Source organism: Moschus berezovskii, chromosome 28 (genome assembly GCF_049115385.1).
Source record: "Moschus berezovskii isolate FMDL1 chromosome 28, NW_MosBer_1.0, whole genome shotgun sequence".
NCBI classification, from domain to species: Eukaryota; Metazoa; Chordata; class Mammalia; order Artiodactyla; family Moschidae; genus Moschus; species Moschus berezovskii.
The window spans coordinates 21,510,534-21,530,480 of record NC_142487.1 but is presented as its reverse complement, the minus strand read 5'-3'; the positions used below and the strand labels follow the sequence as shown (position 1 = coordinate 21,530,480).

General features: G+C 41.1%; 1 protein-coding gene across 1 annotated transcript in view; it reads right to left on the bottom strand.

Annotated features, from left to right (window-relative positions):
* The window catches only part of DCC (DCC netrin 1 receptor), an 887,682-nt gene that overhangs the window by 71,849 nt on the left and 795,886 nt on the right, over window positions 1-19,947 (bottom strand). Inside the window, exons 24-25 of the mRNA XM_088833422.1 lie at window positions 16,179-16,405; window positions 6,510-6,626 (exon numbers count right to left, since the gene is read on the bottom strand). Coding sequence (XP_088689548.1) covers window positions 6,510-6,626; window positions 16,179-16,405 — 344 coding nt within the window. The remainder of the gene's footprint in view (window positions 1-6,509; window positions 6,627-16,178; window positions 16,406-19,947) is intronic.

Genomic DNA, 19,947 nt, shown 5'->3' with positions numbered 1-19,947 from the left:
CCTGTCCATCACCAACTCCCGGAGTTCATTCAAATTCATGTCCACAGAGTCGGTGATGCCATCCTGCCATCTCATTCTTGGTCGTCCCCTTCTCCTCCTGCCCCCAACCTCTCCCAGCATCAGAGTCTTTTCCAGTGAGTCAACTCGTCGCCAAAGTATTGCAGTTTCAGCTTTAGCATCAGTCAGTCAAACAAATTCTTTAAAAAATGAATACAAAAAATATAAGGTATCTTTGTCCTTAGAAAAGCAGCACACCAGAGAGACTCATAAGCTGCTCAGCTGTGTCCTGGAGGAAGTTTCTTAAGCTGAGACTATTTCCCATCTGTAAGATCAGGATAATCTCAACACATGAGAGTATTGTGAGGAGTAAATGAAATACGAATTAGCAAGGTATTTAGCTAGTGAATAATATTTAGAAGTTCTCAATACTTGTTAGATTTCATTACATTTCTCTTGCTTTCTAAGCTCGTTAGTTCTTGTTGAATGAAAACAAGTTTAACTGCCTTTAATATATCAAGTTTTTATTTGAAGATATTCTATTAGAACTGCTAAAAAAAAGAGCCTTAAACCCTGATGTGTTATGAACACAAGGCCTTCTTATAATACATTTATTTTTTCATCTAGTCATTTATTTGACAGGTACTTAGCAAGTACCAATTTTATGCTAGGTATTGAGTTAAACAATGTGTGAATATGAAAATGCATTCCCTCCCTATCATGTAATACACAATCTGTTAGAGGAGGGAAGATTTGGACTTGAATACCGAAGTATATGAGGCAGTACTCTGAGGAATTAATTCCATGAAAGTGTTAAAAAGAGAGACTATTCAAACATGAGAAAACAAGCCCTCATTTCCGGGTGTAGCAATCAGAGAGGAAAGAATTCATGACAGCATTAATACCTCTCTGGTCTTTGAAAGATTCACAGAACTCTGTTAGTTAGGGATGGCTACCAAGTCATTCCATAAGGGAAAAAAAAGTGTTCAGAAGGAAAATCAAATAAAGAACAATGCATATTTGTGAACTGGTGATCGGTCTGGCTTGGCAAGGGTGTCTAACATAGCAATAGGAGACTAGAAACACAGACTTACATCTGGTATGCACAGGCATTTGTTGTTGTTTTTTTTTTTTTTTTTTGGAAGACAGTGAGGAACCATTGGGAAAATTTATGGAGTAGACCGCCATATTTAAGTTGTTTTAGGAAGAAATTTGGCAAGCAGGATACAAAGACATTTAGAAGGCACTACAGAGAGGAGGGAGATTAATTATAAAGCTGTTTTGACAGCTCAGGGGTGAAGCCATAAAGAGAAGAATAAAAACATGACTCTTGGAAATGGGACTTTAGCCAGGGATTCAAAAGATACTGTGGAAGAAGAAAAAGTCAATGGGATATGGGAACTTCTTAACTAAAGAAGTTATATATGGGAGAGAAAGTCCCATGAAGATTCTGAAACACATTGATTTTTAAGAAGAAAGCTATCGAAGGTTGGCACAGACGGAACTTAGTTAAAGAGGAAAGTGGCTGGAAGGAAAAAAAAAAAAGCAGCAGCTAAGTGTACAGTGTCCCTTTATGTGGTGAAAAGAATGAAAGAAAAAGGGCGACAGCTTCACAGAGGTCTGCAGCGGAGAGCATAATGATTCGGAGCACAGAGGCTGAAGCCAGTCCTGAGTCCAAATCCTGGCCCTCTCACTTACTTGCTGTATGATTATAAGCTACGTACGTAAACTCTGCAAGCCTCAGGTCTTTTATTAGTAAATCAGGCATAAGAACAGTAGCTATTCCATGAGTTGAACAACTGGCATCCGTTATAAATTCCATTACATTTATTATAGTAAAAATAAGAGCTCTGTTGGAATGTAGGTAGAAGGAAACGACCATTAGTTCATTCATTTGGCTGAACAATATCCACTGAGTGCCTACCATGTGCCAATCTCCATTTGGGGTAGAGGGGATATAACGTGATGAAAGCAGGCAAAATTCCTGCTCTCATAGAGCCTATACTCCACGGGGAAAACACATGATAAGTAAACACAATAAAGCATGTAAGATAGTTATACACATTAATTAAGAAAAACAAAGCAGAATAAACGGGGTAGAGAGACACCAAGGATGCTCCCAAGGCAATGGTCAGAGAAGATCTGTGCTCCTTCACAGTGGTGGCAGTTGAACACAGACCTGAACAAATGAGGGAAAAGCCAACTAAATATCTATGGAAAGCAATTCCAGGCAAAGAGGACAGTTAAAAGTCCCTGAGTTGGAATGTGTGTTATTGAAAGACAACAGAGAGGAGAGCTATGTGAAAGAGATTATAGAGCGGAACAGCAAGAGTCAGTGTGAGAGACATGCCAGAGGCTGGATCACATGGTGCCTCTTGGGTGTGATGAAATTGCTGGGTTTTGTGCTACAGGTGAGGGGAAGTCAAGAGGAATAACATGATCTAATTCACACTGAAAAGCTTCGGCATAGACAACTTACTGTAAGATCAAGAGCTCAAGAAAAGAGAACAGTTTACAGCTATAGTCTACAATCTATAGATTATATTTGCCATCTAGAGATTGTATAGCTTAGATAAGGGCAGAAAAGCGGACGTGGGAAAGAGTGGTCAGATTCGGGACGGGTTTTGAAAGCAAGAACTATCAGATTTGGAGAGAGACTGAAATTGGGATGTGAGGAAATCAGAATAAAGAAGTATGAAACTAGAGTTGTTAAAAAGAAAACAAGAATCGATGGTTAAATAGTGATACCGTGTGTTGGGAAAAATAATAGGAGGGTTGATTTTGGAGTTGGGGAGAGGGAATTATGGAAGAGCAAGATTCCCATTTTGACCTCACCTGGCTTCTCTGTTAGCCATTTGAAGAAGGTGAGTCAATATTGTATATGGAAATTGATGTGGGTTTCAGGAAGGGATTAATCTAGGGATTAAAATTTGGGATTCATCAGCATGCAAATGGCATTAAAGCCACTGGCATTAGACGACAACATCTAAGAAGCTAGTGTAGATAGAAGACAGCAGTTTGCAGACTGAGCCCTAGGGTACTCTCTGCATCTTAAGAGATTGGGGAGAAACGAGGAGTAAGTAAAGGACTAAAAAGGGGCAGGCAGTGGGACAGGAAGAAAACTGGGGGCACGTAGAATACAACCGCCAAGTGAAGAAAGCGTTCCAGGGAAAAATAGAAGCTATGTCAAATTTTGCTGGGCACTGGACAATTGACCATTTGGTAAGAAGACGTGGAGGTCATTGAAATCTTGGCAACCATGGTTTTAGTAGAGGGGCTGTGAAAATGCTATTAAAACTAATAAAGAAGATTAAAAGAGCGGAAAGTAATTATAGGCAACTTTTAAGAGAGTTTCTCAGGAAAGGGGATGAATGGGCTAGTGGTTCCAGGGAAGATGCTTTAATAAGGGAGCTATGAGATAATGCTCATATGCATAACGGAGTTATCGGTAGGAAGGAAAACTGACGATAAGGAAAGGATAATTATAGAAGAGTCCCTAAGTGGGAATGAAAGGTTGTCAAGGGAAAAAGATGGTCTTCAGTTCAGTTCAGTCACTCAGTCGTGTCTGACTCTTTGCAACCCCATGAATTGCAGCATGCCAGGCCTCCTTGTCCATCACCAACTCCTGGTGCCCACCCAAAGCCATGTCCATCGAGTCGGTGATGCCATCCAGCCATCTCATCCTCTGTCATCCCCTTCTCCTCCTGCCCCCAATCCCTCCCTTGCATCAGGGTCTTTTCCAATGAGTCAGCTCTTTGCATGAGGTGGCCAAAGTATTGGAGTTTCAGCTTCACCATCAGTCCTTCCAATGAAAACCCAGGACTGATCTCCTTTAGGATGGACTGGTTGCATCTCTTTGAAATCCAAGGGACTCTCAAGAGTCTTCTCCAGCACCACAGTTCAAAAGCATCAGTTCTTCGGTGCTCAGCTTTCTTCACCGTCCAATACATCACTCTCACATCCATACATGACCACTGGAAAAACCATAGTCTTGACTAGACAGAACTTTGTTGGCAAAGTAATGTCTCTCCTTTTTAAGAAGCTGTGTAGGTTGGTCATAACTTTCCTTCCAAGGAGTAAGCGTCTTTTAATTTCATGGCTGCAATCAGCATCTGCAGTGATTTTGGAGCCCAAAAAAATAAAGTCTGACACAGAAACAAAAACAGATCACTAGATTTGAAGGGTAGATAAGGATACCATTTCTAAATGCTTCTCTTGGTGATAAAAGAAGCAGGCTTATTAGCAGGGACTGGGGAAAGGAGAGAGGTATTGAGTCAAAAAGGAAAGAATAGATATAAGATATTCATCTTATAAAGTGAGACAATAAATGATGTCTCAATGAATGATAATGAATGATTTCTCTCAAAGTGAAAGAAATGCCTGGCATTTCCAAATAAATGACAGTTCACCTTGAATTTGTCATAAATACCCAGTGAAGAGGCTATATGAAAGTGAAAGTCACTCAGTCATGTCTGACTCTTTGTGACCTCATGGACTATACAGTTCATGGGATTCTCCAGTCCAGAATACTGGGGTGGGTAGCAGTTTCCTTCTCCAGGGGACCTTCCCAACCCAGGGATTGGACCCAGGTCTCCCACATTGTGGGCGGATTTTTTTTACCAGCTGAGCCACCAGGGAAGCCCAAATAGGCTACATATCTTTCTTCAAATGAAGTCAGCTGTCAGGGTTCATGGTCAATGTTGGTGAGGAGCTAATTTAACCAGGGTTGAGTTTTTTGGGTGGCAACCATGATAGGGAAGAAGAACCAAGGGAGATGAGGCTGTTTACAAGGGACAGGAGGTAGTAATTGATGCTGGATTGGAAGTTGAGTTTAAATGGAAATAAAGACACGAGGAAGACCAGGGATAATGGGAAGGTTGCAGAGTTAATGGATTGGAAGTCCTAGTGGGATTAAAATTTTGTTAACAAGGGACCAATAAACAAGAAAAATAATACTGTGCTAGAAAAAGAGATGACAGAAACTGACATTCTGCAGCAGGTACAATTATTGGTTTACTGTGTGACATGGAATTGATGAACTGAGGTGGGAAAGAGCTAATATTGTAGGGAACATCAGCAACTAACATCAGATGGATTATGTGCATGGATACTGTAATTACCAAGATCGATCACAGAGGTAATTGGAAAGGAAGTGATTTGCAGATTCTAATATCTTCAGTGAAAGTGGGAGTATGACAAAAAACTTCAACATGAAGGGGGTTCAGTTCAGTTCAGTCGCTCAGTCATGTCCAACTCTCTGCGACCCCATGAATCACAGCACGCCAGGCCTCCCTGTCCATCACCAACTCCCGGAGTTCACTCAAACTCATGTCCATCGAGTCAGTGATGCCATCCAGCCATCTCATTCTTGGTCGTCCCCTTCTCCTCCCGCCCCCAACCTTTCCCAGCATCAGAGTCTTTTCCAGTGAGTCAACTCGTCGCATGAGGTGGCCACAGTATTGCAGTTTCAGCTTTAGCATCAGTCCTTCCAATGAACATCCAGGATTGATCTCCTTTAGAATGGACTGGTTGTATCTCCTTGCAGTCCAAGGGACTCTCAAGAGTCTTCTCCAGAATCACAGTTCAAAAGCATCAATTCTTCGGCAATCAGCTTTCTTCACAGTCCAACTCTCACATACATACATGACCACGGGAAAAACCATAGCCTTGAATAGACGGACCTTGGTTGGCAAAGTAATGTCTCTGCTTTTTAATATACTATCAAGGTTGGTCATAACTTTCCTTCCAAGGAGTAAGCGTCTTTTAATTTCATGGCTGCAATCAGTATCTGCAGTGATTTTGGAGCCCCCCAAAATAAAGTCTGACACTGTTTCCACTGTTTTTCCATCTATTTCCCATGAAGTGATGGGACCAGATGCCATGATCTTTGTTTTCTGAATGTTGAGCTTCAAGCCAACCTTTTCACGTAGGAAGTGATTATTTCAATATTTGTTTCAAGAGAGCTAGGTTATTCAAGTCTGAAAATTAGACTTATTAAAAGTTTTTAAAAATCTATTAAGGTGGTTGTTAGAATAAGATCAATAATGACAAAACTGCTATTCTTTTTAGATTGATTCATTTTCTATACAACTTCTTAAATATGTATCAACTGATTGCCCATAGATAAATCACGTGGTTGTGTAAGGCAAGCACAACAAACATCAGAGTGGAAATTCTAACTTCCAAATAAAAATGATATGATTTTAATTGTTCTTCATTATGTCCATTTGCCCAGAAAGTTCAGAGAAAACTCTAATCGGGTTTTGATAGTTGACAGAGAAAAGATATACAAAGAAAACTGTATAATACACAAACTGAAACTAATTAATACTGCAAATCAAGAAGGAAAATGCCCACCCACTGGAGTATTCTTGCCTGAAAAGTCCCATGGACAGAGAAGCCTGGTGGGCTACAGGCAAAAGGGTTGCAACATGACTGAGCAGCTAAGCACGCATGCCTCATGTTAATGTGATATTGTTCCCTTCTCCACTGTGGCACCAACTGTTACTCACCAGGATTGTTGGACTGGGCATCCATAGGAATCATGAGCTTGGCCCGGGTGGCTCGGCGTGCAGCCAGTGACCTCTCCAGAGTAGACATGGAGCTCCCTGCTTCTTCTGTGTCTTGACCTAAAAGGAAAGCAATACTCTTGAGTATTAATGATGCAATGCTTCATTTCTAGCCAGGAACCCCAATGCCTTTTTCATTTCATCAATGCTTTAAATAATAATATCTACTTTTTTGTTTATCAATACGCTCTCATTGTAGAAATGTTAATAAAATTTACCAGAACCTCATTACCCAAAAAGAGCCATTATTATTTATTTATAATTTCTACACATGCATATATATATATATATATATATGTGAAAGCAAGAGAATATATACTAATATATTTATTTTTCAAAAATGGCATTATACCATACATACTGTTTTGTAGTCTTCTTTAAAAAGTAACAGAAAAATCTTTCTCCGTCAATAAATAAGTCAGCAGTGTAATTTTTAACAGCTCCATGATATGCAACTGTATGAATTAACCACAATCTTTGCAATTTATACTTAAGCCCCAAAGACATTAAATCTTACTATGAAAACACAGGAAATAAACTACATTCTGCAAAAATATGGTTAGGTCTCTATATACAAATTTATTATAATTCCATAAAATGTCATAATAAAGAGTCATAAAAATAATAATAATGATATATGCAGATTTGAAAATTGAATAAAAATATATGTTGAAAAGTAATACTGAAATTCTGAATACTATATACCAGATAAAAGAGTATGATTCATTGACATGAAGTTCCGTCTGTTTTTTTCTTAAATGAAGTATAGTTATTTACAATATTATATTAGTTTTTAGGCATACAGCATAGTGGTTCAGTGAGTTTATAGATAATACTCCATTAAGTTATTCAAAATGATGGTTATAATACCCTGTGCTATACAATATATGCTTGTCACTTATCTATTTTATACATAGTAATTTCTGTGTCTTAACCTCAAGGAGAGATAAGAAAGCCTTCCTCAGTGATCAATGCAAAGAAATAGAGGAAAACAACAGAATAGGAAAAACAAGAGACCTCTTCAAGAAAATTAGAGATTCCAAGGGAACTTTTCATGCAAAGATGGGCTCGATAAAGGACAGAAATGGTATGGACCTAACAGAAGCAGAAGATATTAAGAAGAGGTGGCAGGAATACACAGAAGAACTGTACAAAAAAGATCTTCACGACCAAGATAGTCACGATAATGTGATCACTGACCTAGAGCCAGACATCTTGGAATGTGAAGTCAAGTGGGCCTTAGAAAGCATCACTACGAACAAAGCTAGTGGTGGTGATGGAATTCCAGTTGAGCTATTTCAAGTCTTGAAAGATGATGCTGTGAAAGTGCTGCACTCAATATGCCAGCAGATTTGGAAAACTCAGCAGTGGCCACAGGACTGGAAGAGGTCAGTCTTCATTCCAATCCCAAAGAAAGGCAATGCCAAAGAATGCTCAAACTACCGCACAATTGCACTCATCTCACACGCTAGTAAAGTCATGCTCAAAATTCTCCAAGCCAGGCTTCAGCAGTATGTAAACCGTGAACTCCCAGATGTTCAAGCAGGTTTTAGAAAAGGCAGAGGCACCAGAGATCAAATTGCCAACATCCGCTGGATCATGGAGAAAGCAAGAGAGTTTCAGAAAAACATCTATTTCTGCTTCATTGACTATGCCAAAGCCTTTGACTGTGTGGATCACAATAAACTGTGGAACATTCTGAAAGAGATGGGAATCCCAGACCACCTGACCTGTCTCTTGAGAAACCTGTATGCAGGTCAGGAAGCAACAGTTAGAACCGGTCATGGAACAACAGACTGGTTCCAAATAGGAAAAGGAGTGCGTCAAGGTTGTATATTGTCACCTTGCTTATTTAACTTATATGCAGAGTACATCATGAGGAACGCTGGGCTGGAAGAAGCACAAGCTGGAATCAAGATTGCTGGGAGAAATATCAATAACCTCAGATATGCAGATGACACTACCCTTATGGCAGAAAGTGAAGAGGAACTCAAAAGCCTCTTGATGAAAGTGAAAGAGGAGAGTGAAAAGGTTGGCTTGAAGCTCAACATTCAGAAAACAAAGATCATGGCATCTGGTCCCATCACTTCATGGGAAATAGATGGAAAAACAGTGGAAACAGTGTCAGACTTTGTTTTTTTGGGCTCCAAAATCACTGCAGATGCTGATTGCAGCCATGAAATTAAAAGACGCTTGCTCCTTGGAAGGAAAGTTATGACCAACCTTGATAGTATATTAAAAAGCAGAGACATTACTTTGCCGACCAAGGTCCGTCTAGTCAAGGCAATGGTTTTTCCCGTGGTCATGTATGGATGTGAGAGTTGGACTGTGAAGAAAGCTGATCGCCGAAGAATCGATGCTTTTGAACTGTGGTGTTGGAGAAGACTCTTGAGAGTCCCTTATACTGCAAGGAGATCCAACCAGTCCATTCTAAAGGAGATCAATCCTGGATGTTCATTGGAGGGACTGATGCTAAAGCTGAAACTCCAATACTTTGGCCACCTCATGAGACGAGTTGACTCACTGGAAAAGACTCTGATGCTGGGAAAGGTTGGGGGCGGGAGGAGAAGGGGACGACGGAGAATGAGATGGCTGGATGGCATCACCGACTCTGTGGACATGAGTTTGAGTGTACTCCGGGAGTTGGTGATGGACAGGGAGGCCTGGCGTGCTGTGATTCATGGGGTCGCGGAGAGTCGGACACGACTGAGCGACTGAACTGAACTGAACTGAACTGAACCTCATACCCTGTTTTGCCCCTCTTTCTTTACCTCTTTCCACTGAAAACTACTAGTTTGTTTTCTATATCTGTGAGTTTGTTTCTGTTTTTCTATATACATTCATTTCACTTTTTTAGATTTTACTAATTAGTGGCATCATACACTATTTGTCTTTGATCCATTTCACTAAGCATAATATTCTCTAGGTTCATCCACATTGCTACGAATGACAGAATTTAATTCTTTTTAATGGCTGAGGAATATTCCATTGTATATGAATATCATAGCTTCTTTATCCATTTATCTATTGATGGACACGTGGGTTGCTTCCATACCCTGGCTATTGTAAACAGTGCTGCTATGAACACTGTGTGTGTGTGTGCTCAGCCTGTGTCTTGACTCTCTACGACCCCATGGATTGCAGCCCACGAGGCTTCTCTGTCAGAGAAGGCAATGGCAAGCCACTCCAGTACTCTTGCCTAGAAAATCCCATGGATGGAGGAGCCTGGTAGGCTGCAGTCCGTGGGGTCGCTAAGGGTCGGACACGACTGAGCGACTTCACTTTCACTTTTCACTTTCACACATTGGAGAAGGAAATGGCAACCCACTCCAGTGTTCTTGCCTGGAGAATCCCAGGGACGGGGGAGCCTGGTGGGCTTCCGTCTATGGGGTCACACAGAGTCGGACACGACTGAAGTGACTTGGCAGCAGCAGCAGGCTTCTCTGTCTATGGGATTTTCCAGGTAAGATTACTGGAGTGGGCTGCCATTTCCTACTCCAGGGGATCGTCCTGACACAGGGATCAAACCTGCTATGAACACTGGGTGCATGTATCTTTACAAATTAGTGTTTTTGTTTTTTCTAGATAAATACTCAAGCATAGAACTGCTGGATCACATAGTAGTTCTATTTTTAGTTTTTTCAGGAACCTCCATCCTGTTTTCCACAGCAGATGAATCAACTTACACAGCTGCCCACAGTGTACAAGGATTCCCTTTTCTCCACATTCTTGTCTACACTTGTTTTTTGTAAACTGTTTGATGACAGCCATTCTGACAAGTGTAAGGTGATGTCTAATTGTGGTTTTAGGCACATCTTTCATGTGCCTATTAGCCATTTGTATATCTTCTTTGGAAAAATGTCTATTCTGGGTCTGCCCATTTTTTAATTGGGTTGGCTTTTTTTTATATTGAGTTGTATGAGCTGTTTATATATTTTGGATATTAACCCCTTATTGGTAATATCATTTGCAAATATATTCGCTCATTTAGTAGGTTGATATTTCATTTTGTCAGTGGTTTCCTTTGCTGTGCAAAAGTGTTTAAGTTTACTTAGGTCTCATTTGTTTATTTTTGCTTTTATTTCTTTTGCCTTAAGAGTGTGTGTGTGTGTTAAGTCGCTTCAGTCATGTCTGACTCTTTGTGACACTATGGACTGTAATCTGCCAGTTTGTTCTGTCCATGGCATTCTCCAGGCAATAACACTGGAGTGGGTTGCTATGCTTCTTCCAGGGGATTTTCCTGACCCAGGAACCCACATCTGATTGAACCCACATCTCTTACGTCTACTGAAATGCCAGGCTTCTGAGACCCACCTGGGAAGACCTACCTTAGAGGTCAGGTCCAAAAAATATTGCTGTGATCTATGTCAAAGAGTGTTCTGCCTATGTTCTCTTTCAGGAATTGTGTAATTTCAGATCTTATTAGGTCTTTAATCCGTTGTATTTTTGTATACAGTGTGAGGAAATGTTGTAATATCATTACTTTACATGGAACTGTAAAGTTATTCCAGGACCACTTATTGAAGAGACTGTCTCTTCCTCCTTGTATATTCTTGCTTCCTTTGTCATAGTATAATTGAGCATAGGTATGGGTTTATTTCTGGGTTATTTATTCTGGTACACTGATCTAGTTGTCTGTTTTGGGGCCAGTACCATGCTGTATTGATTGCTGTAGTTTTGTAGTATAGTCTGAAGTCAGAGAGTCTGATACCTTCAGCTCTGTTCTATTTTTCAAGATTGTTTTATCAGTTCAAGGTCTTTTGTGGTTCCATATAAATTTTAGGAATATCTGTTCTACGAAAAATATCATGGATATTTTGACAGGGATTGCATTAAATCTATAGATTGCTTTGTGTGATTTGGGCATTTTGATGATATTAATTCTTCCAATCATAGTTTTGTCCTTTTAACCAGGACATCACCAAGAACACTTCATGTATTGTCAAGTTTAACAAACAGGATCTCAAGTACTGCTTTCCCTATCACTACAGTTGACAAGAAGGTCCTCAAATTAAAGACAAATGGGCACAAGTATTTTCTCATTATGAATAAAACGGCTATCTTTTGGAGTTAAACATTTCCCAAGACTTGGTAAGAGACATCAAAATCTGTCTCACTGACCTGAAATGTCATCTGAGCCTATAAATAATGAGGAGGAAAATCAAGAAGGAGGTATCCTAGAAATCATTAGCAAAACCTTCCAAGGCTTGAGAGACAATTTTATTCCTTCCAGTGAGAGAGAGAGGTACTCTTCCTCTCCTGATGGCTAGGATAAAATTAAGCTATAATAAAAGACATCTACAGACTCTTGAGGTTACTGCAAAAGAGATCTGCCTTTCATTTATTCCCTAGGTAGAAGCTTATTGAGGCAGCAGGCTTGCTGGTCTACCCTGTGTCTATTCAAACAGAGAAGAGATAACTGAACAAAGCACGTCTGAGAGATGAGCCAGTGTGGATTATCAGTGCTCTCATTATTTGGCCTGTCAAACACAGAAGCGCTTCTTGTGGGTCACATGGGCAGCTGGAAAGTTGGTCAGGCTTGAGAGCAGCTGACCCTCCAGAAGACCAGTGAGGTGGACAGGTACATCTGGTTCTGGGGGGAGAGGGCTAAGTCCTGACGAGGTATCTCAGATCATGGAATTGGCCAGAGGAAGCATCCCACAGGCTCTTGGTAAATAATTCATGTTGTGTTTTATAAGAGGCTGAGAATCTGGGTGCCACCTGAGGTCAGTCCATGTGCCCAGAAAATCAGTGAAGAGCTTCAGATTGTGCTCTCTTCTCTCCCACTTTGCCTTTCTCCTTTCATCTTTTCTTTATCTCCAATCACTGTACCCCCACAAAAACCAGGAAGAGCAGGTAGTTAAGAAGAATGGTTAAAGGTGTTTCTGAAATGGAGTAAGCTTCCTGCTTCTGTCCCACCTCCCACTGTTCCATTTATTCCAAGGAGCTGGAGGATTCAGGAAACAAATTGTGACATACCACCCCCCCCCACAAGTCCTCAGAGCCAAAAGTCTGGCCACAGGAGAAAAATAATCTTTAATTTAAATTTCAGATTTTAATTTCTAATGGAACTGGACGGTGGTTTAATGATAGAAAGTGACAGAAAAGTTAGGGACTCTGCTTGAGATATCACTTAAGGTCTAGAAAAGGAATACGTATGATAAAAAAAAAAATCAGCAATTAGAATCTTTGTTTAAATGACACTGTGAAAAAAGCCTAGTCAACCAGCTACACTTTCAATCAGTTACAATATTTTAACTTGGTTTAAAACAGCAATTCAGACAGTATGATCCTGGCACAAAAGTAGAAATATAGATCAATGGGATAAGATAGAGTGCCCAGAGATAAACCCACACAGCTATGGTCAGCTAATCTATGACAAAGGAGGCCAGAATATACAATGGAGCAAAGACAGCCTCTTTGATAAGTGGTGCTGGGAAAACTGGACAGTGACATGTAAAGGAATGAAATTAGAACACTCCCTAACACCAAACACAAAAATTAACTCAAAATGGATTAAAGATCTAAAACTTAAAAGCTTTTGTGCAGCAAAGAAAACCATAAGATGAAAAGACAACCCTCAGAATGGGAGAAAATATTTAAATAAAGCGACTGACAAAGGATTCATCTCCAAAATATAAAAGTAGCTCATGCAGCTCCAAAAAACAAACAACCCAATCAAAAAATTGGGCGGGAGACCTTTTTACACCTAAATAGACATTTCTCCAAAGCTGACATACAGATGGCCGACAAACATATGAAAAGATGCTCAACATCATTAATTCTTAGAGAAATGATAAACCAAAACTACAAGGGTGGGCAGGGGAGATATCAACTCACACTGGTCAAAATGGCCATCACAAAATCTACACACAATAAGTGCTGGAGAGGGTGTGAAGAAAGGGGACCCTCTTGTACTGTTGGTGGGAGTGTAGACTGAAACAGCTACTATGCAGAACAGCATGGAGGCTTCTTGGGTGCATGTGTGTTCAGTCACCAAGTCGTGTCTGACTCTTTGCGACCCCGTGGACTATAGCCCCCCAGGCTCCTCTGTCCATGGATTTCCCAGGCAAGAATACTGGAGTGGGTTGCCATTTCCTTCTCCAGGGGATCTTCAAGATGCAGGGACTGAGCCTTACAATAGCCAGGACATGGAAACAGCCTAAATGTCCAGGATAAAGAGGATGCAGTACATATATAAAATGGAGTATCACTCAGCCATAAAAAGGAACAAAATTGGGTCATTTGCAGAGATGTGGATGGACCTAAAGAAGGGCATATAGAGTGAGGTTAAGTCAGAAGGAGAAAAACAATATGGTAGATTAATGCATGTGTGTGGAATTTGAAAAAATTGGTATAGATGATATTTACAAAGCAGAAGCAGAGACACGGACACAGAGAACAAACATATGGCTACCAAGGAGAAAGCGGGGGTGTGGGATGTATTGGGAGACTGGGTTGATGTATACGTATGTGTATACATACACACACACTATTGATACGATGTATAAAACAGACAACTAGGAGAGCCTACTGTACAGCACAGGGAACTCTGTTCAACGCTCAATGTGACCTAAATGGGACGGAAGTCCAAAAGGAAGGAGATACGTGTATATAGGTAGCTGATTCACTTGGCTGTACAACAGAAAATAACAACATTGTAAAGCAACTATACTCCAATAAAATTTGTTTAAAAAAAAAAGCTAAATTGTCTGGAGAAAAATAATCCAGATAAATGAATAAATGATTGAGCATTTTTTATTGAATCTAATTATTTCCATAGACAAATGATTCAAAAGGATTACTCATACACTTGTGTTTTCCAAAGTCTATTTGGATTATTAATATATTTGGCAGTGGTATAATACGCTTCTAATTTCTTACTCAAAAAAACCAAACCAAAATAAAACCAGCTACTGATACTGAAAATACACAATGAATTGACCAAGCAATTTCTTGAGAGTATTGGGTTGATTATGCAACTTCCCATAAGCATTTTGAAACTATAAGGGCCCATGGAAAGTGAAATATCCTAACAACCATTTTCTGTTTATTTCTCAGTTATTCCTGGACATGGATTGTTCTGCACCACATCATTAAACAGCAGGCACTTTTTTTTTTCTTCAGATCACTTTGTACACCAACAGAGCCTTCACAGAGACTCCACCTGACTAGGCTAGTGAGTTTAAGCAAGTTCAGGGAGTTGGTGATGGACAGGGAAGCCTGCCATACTGTAGTCCATGGGGTCACAAAGAGTCAGACACGACTGAGCAACTGGACTGAACTGAGTTATCATATAACGTGATTGTGTGGGGAAGACAGTTGATCTCCACAGTAATCAAGGCAAAGTAACACAATAGTTGATGTTTTCATACTTCAAGCGTTCCTGAAGTGACATTTTTTAAAGCAAGGGATTGACAGAAAATTTAAAATCAACTTTTCAAAGATGCAGGGAAGTAAAATATATACAAATGGCTTCAAATTTTGCCTTGACTAAACTTCTGTTCACGATGTAACAAAATACAATCGGTTCATTTAGCCTCCACATTTCAGTATGTCCTAACTGGATTGCCTCCTGCTTCTCAGAAGTTTCAAGAAGCATCACAATTATACAAGGCAGTTGACAAGATGATAGAATAGAAAGTAAACCCAGTTAATCAGCCAAATTTACATCAGATTACTTTAACTATTGGTAAATGACCTGAAAATGACTGGCAAGTATATACATCCACAAAAGTGTGAGACAATTTGGGATGGTGTTACTTAGTAGTCTGATGCACTTCAGATGAACTTGGAAAAATTCCTTGAGCTAAGAGGTATTTATCAATAACCTGCTAATTTTACGTATATTTTATTTCACTGTTGCCACTACTTTATCGTACCATTCTCTAGGATACATACAATTTGCAGAATATATTTCCGTAAAGATGACCATTTAATATGTGTCCAATTGTGGTGATGATTATCCCTATGTGTGCCCAGTTGCTCAGTCATGTCCGACTTCTTTTGCGACTCCATGGACTGTAGACCTCCAGGCTCCTCTGTCCATGGGATTCTCTGGGCAAGAATACTGGAGTGGGTTGCCCTGGCCTCCTCCAGGGTATCTTCCCAACTCAGGAATCAAACCTGGGTCTCCGGCATTGCAGGTAGATTCTTTTCCATCTGAGCCACCTGGGAAGCCTCATTTTTCCTTTATTATGTTTTAAATATAATGCGTGTGTGTGTGCATGCTAAGTTGCTTCAGTTGCATCCAACTCTTTGCAACCCCAAGGACCTCCAGGCTCCTCTGTCCATGGGATTCTCCAGGCAAGAAGACTGGAGTGGGCTGCCATGCCCTCCTGCAGGGGATCTTCCTGACTTAGGGACTGAACCCACGTGGCTCCTACACTGGCAGGCAGGTTCTTTACTGCTGAGCTACTGGGGAAGCCCTTCAAATATAATGTGTGGATATAAAAAATTATGTTATATACAACATACATATGTAAGTTACAAAGTATCAAATGAAAAGCCATGATTTCACCACAAGCTTGCACACACACAGAGGGCATCCAGAGCTCCTCTGGGGGAGGTTTAGCGTGGGATGCTTTTCCTGGTGCCAGTGAGGTCAGTTACCTGAATGAGAGGTGCTTTTGCTCCCCAGCTGCGTCTCTGACTGGCTGTGGCTGACGGGCGTGAGGTCTTGGCAGCTCTGGATGGGGGAGTCTCTGGCCGTCGGGTCGGTGCCTGGTGGCTTCTCGATATTTTTCATCTCCATTTCTTCGTGATGGATCCACAGGTCCGGGGGCCGGAGGTCCTTCTGGCTGCCCTTCCTTTTGCCAACGCTGTGGGTGGCCCGTTTCCTATGGAACAAAATCAGGAGGCAGATGTGAGTGCCTTTATTCCATGGCTTTTCCTCTCTCTCGTTTTTTTCTCAGTCAATTCGTAGAGAGAGGAAACAAAAGCGCTCCCAGGAGGAACCCTGTGAAATCCAGGCGCTGGCAGCCTTGGCCCGGCTGCCTTTCCTCTCCTTCCCTGGAGCTTCTGCCAGGGAGCGCCTCACGCCAGAGTCCCCGCTGCCGGCTTCCACGCGAGGTGACGGCGGGTTAGAGGAGCCATATGCCGTTCTTTGGAGCCAGGCATAAGGTACCCGACGGCAACATCTGTCTAGCAGATAAATGACAGAGTTGCTTCCAAAGGGCAAATGGAAATGAAAAGGCCAGGATTTGTGCCAACAGCCAAGATTGGGGCTTAGAAGAAAGTCTGTACCTCAGCTGTCCAATTTCCCGTGCAACTGGGGAGGTGGCCCTTTGAAGACAAAAAGGCTGCAGAAACACATTCTCGGGAGAATAAAATGCTTTCTTCCTGGAGTCACTAAGTGTCTGGATTCGAAAACAATAAGACCCATCTTTTCTTTTTTTTTTAAAGATCCATCCTTTGACAAAAGAAGAAGCCATTTGGAAGTGTGCTGTAAACATCTCTTATTTTCCTCAGTAAGCATTTAGCAATCCTTAATTTGTTTTTCAGCAGCAGTCTCCTCTTGGGGCCAGTGAGACTGTACTATTCCCTGCAGACTTAGTCAAGAGCCTGATGCTTATGTTAGTCAATCTCTAGAGTGGGGGTCAGTAAACTATGACCTGAAGGCCACATCCTCCACTCTCTACTTTTGTGTGTTTTTTCTTGTAGTTTTTTTAAGATTTTACTTTTGTTTTAATTGGCATCTTGCTCAAAAGCACAGAACAGTGAATGCTTTGGTGGCTCCGTGATAGTTACAAACAAAATCCTTAGGTAAACAGCTACAGTATCCCACATCAGTTATTTTACATTAAAGGCAGGTTGTTCAAAACAAAACAAAACAAAACAGCGCTGTGCTTAAAGGGAGCACAAACACGGTAAGCATTTTAATTTTGTAACAAAGTTAAAGCTAGCACCTTTAAAATATAATAAATACTGTAAGTACAAAAGTATCGTTTCTGTGGAGGAAAACTCCAGTGCACCAACAGTGCAAAGAAAAAGCAGCGTTTTCAAAGCTGGAATTAAGTTTGTGTAAACACACATGCACCACCACTCTGCCTCCTATGTGGAATAGGCACATCTGTTGTGCCCTCCCCACCCAGGGCTGAAAAGAGCTCCTGGGGAGTCTCTTTTTCCAAATCATAGAAACTGCTCTGGCTTCCAGGCTATGGGCTGGGAAGATTTTGGTGTAGGGCAAGGAGATCAACATGTTCAAGTGGGACAAGTTCTTTTTCAAACGGGCCAACTGCTAACACTTCCAGCCCCCTTCTCCCTCCCGCTGGAGCCTCCCAACCCGAGGGTACCCCTGGCCAGAGGCCTACCTGTGTGACCCCAACTTCAGAGAGGGCGTCAGAGCACTGAGCTCTGTGCAGCGAGGGTAGCGGCAGCCTACATTACCCATAGCTGATGTTGCTTTGCAAATAGAGCATTTTGGCCAACTACAAACACCTCTGATTCTTAACCCACTGTGACCAGCTGGTTCTAAAGTAGGGAATGAGGGTGTTAGGTCTTTCCCTTCTTAATATTTTCAAACATTAACGATTAGTCCTTTCCAGTGTGGTTTTTACATTACTCACAAAGTGATATTTTCTTTCTCTTAAGCACTCCATCTTCACATTGAACCCTGGAGCTTCAGGTCTTACTTTAAACAAGTACACGCTAAGTTGCTTCAGTCATGTCTGACTCTTTGCGACCCTATATACTAGCCCACCAGGCTCCATGGGATTCTCCAGGCAAGAATACTGGAGTGGGTTGCCATGATCTCCTGCAGAGGATCTTCCTGACCCAGGATCGAACCCACGTCTCTTGTGTCTCCTGCATTGGCAGGCAGGTTGTTTACCACTAGTGTAACCTGGAAAGCCCTTACCAGGGAAGTATAAAAAGAAACAGTGGGAAGCAGAATCAATGGCCCAATGCTTGCATTATGGCATTAGGATGAGATAACAGCTAGACCTTTTTTTTTTTCCAAGCAGGGAAGTTCTGATTTCAACTTCTCCACTGAGCCCTGTGCAGCTCAACTTATTCTGCTTCCAAATGCTCATGGAAGGACTTCTTTGCTCAGCTATCCCTGGCACCAGATGGACTTGAAGACACAAAATGCCATAAGGATCATGGTCACCAGCAGAAGGTTGAAAATGGCTCCCATCAACACTAGGTTCTGCTCACACAGCACCGCGTTCACCCGGCTCTACTCAGTGGGCTTCCCAGGGCTGGGGTTCAGGGCCTCCAGCAACCCCAGCAGGAAGCGACACAGCCACCACCATACTGAACTTAGCATCTTCTCCGGCCAGCAGCGGAAGCCTGCAGAGCCTGTTTTTGTAAATAAAGTTTTATTGGAAACCTGCCAAGCTCATTCATTCGCATTGCATTGTTGAAGAGTTACAACAAATACCATATGGCCCACAAAGGCTAAAATATTTACTCTTGGGCCCTTTTTAGAAATGGTTTTCAACCTCTGCTCTATAGTTTTATAAATTTTTAAATCTCTGCTTGTAGCTTCTGTTTCTCTTAAAATAATAACATCGCTTCATAAGGCAGAATTCAGACAGTTAAAAGCTAACCTTTGGCAGAAGCCCAGAGAGGTACCTCTTGCTCAGTTTTCTCATGTGAAATGAATGGCTTACGAGCATAACTGCTTTCCTGTTAGCTAAATGGTTCAAACAAACTACTCTCAGTGGAGACTCTGTAACCTATTCAAGGCCACTGAGAATGACTTCGGTTCCCCAATTGCTGGATAAGATGCTTTGTACATATTAGGCCATTAGTACATGTTTGGTAGTGTGATTTGTTCATATTTCTTAATGTTTTTTTGTCTTTCCTCAACTAGGCTGATGAGGATATAAAGAAAGAAATACAGATTTCATATCTGTTTAGTGGGAAAAAATATGTAGGGTTTTCTGCTCTAATATTTTCCCAATAAGTATCTAAAATTTTCTGATTTCCTGGCAGCAGCCTCACACTGACTCTAGACAATGGTCTATAATAGCCCCTAGATCATTTTCTTGCGTTTAAGATAATAACTCTCTTGCTAACCATTTATTCCCTGAATTCATTTCCGTACACTTCACTGGCCCACAGGAAACGAGTCTGCAGTTCACACATAACTCTTTGTATAATCCATCTCTGGTCATTTAGAAGAACTTCATGTCATTTTCAAACTGGGAGATTTCACCCAAGTATCTTTCTAACATACCACAATGCTAAATAAGTTAAACCCTGGTGCCCATATTACTTCATACAGGGGCACACCAGTTCCCAAATCTAGGACATAATCGTCAGAGTGTCCATGATAACTCAATATTTAAATAGCTTATAAAGATGTTTGTCAAATAACTTATGAAACTGGAAGGAAACGATGAATTCTGGCTCCCTTGCTAACATTCATGCCTAA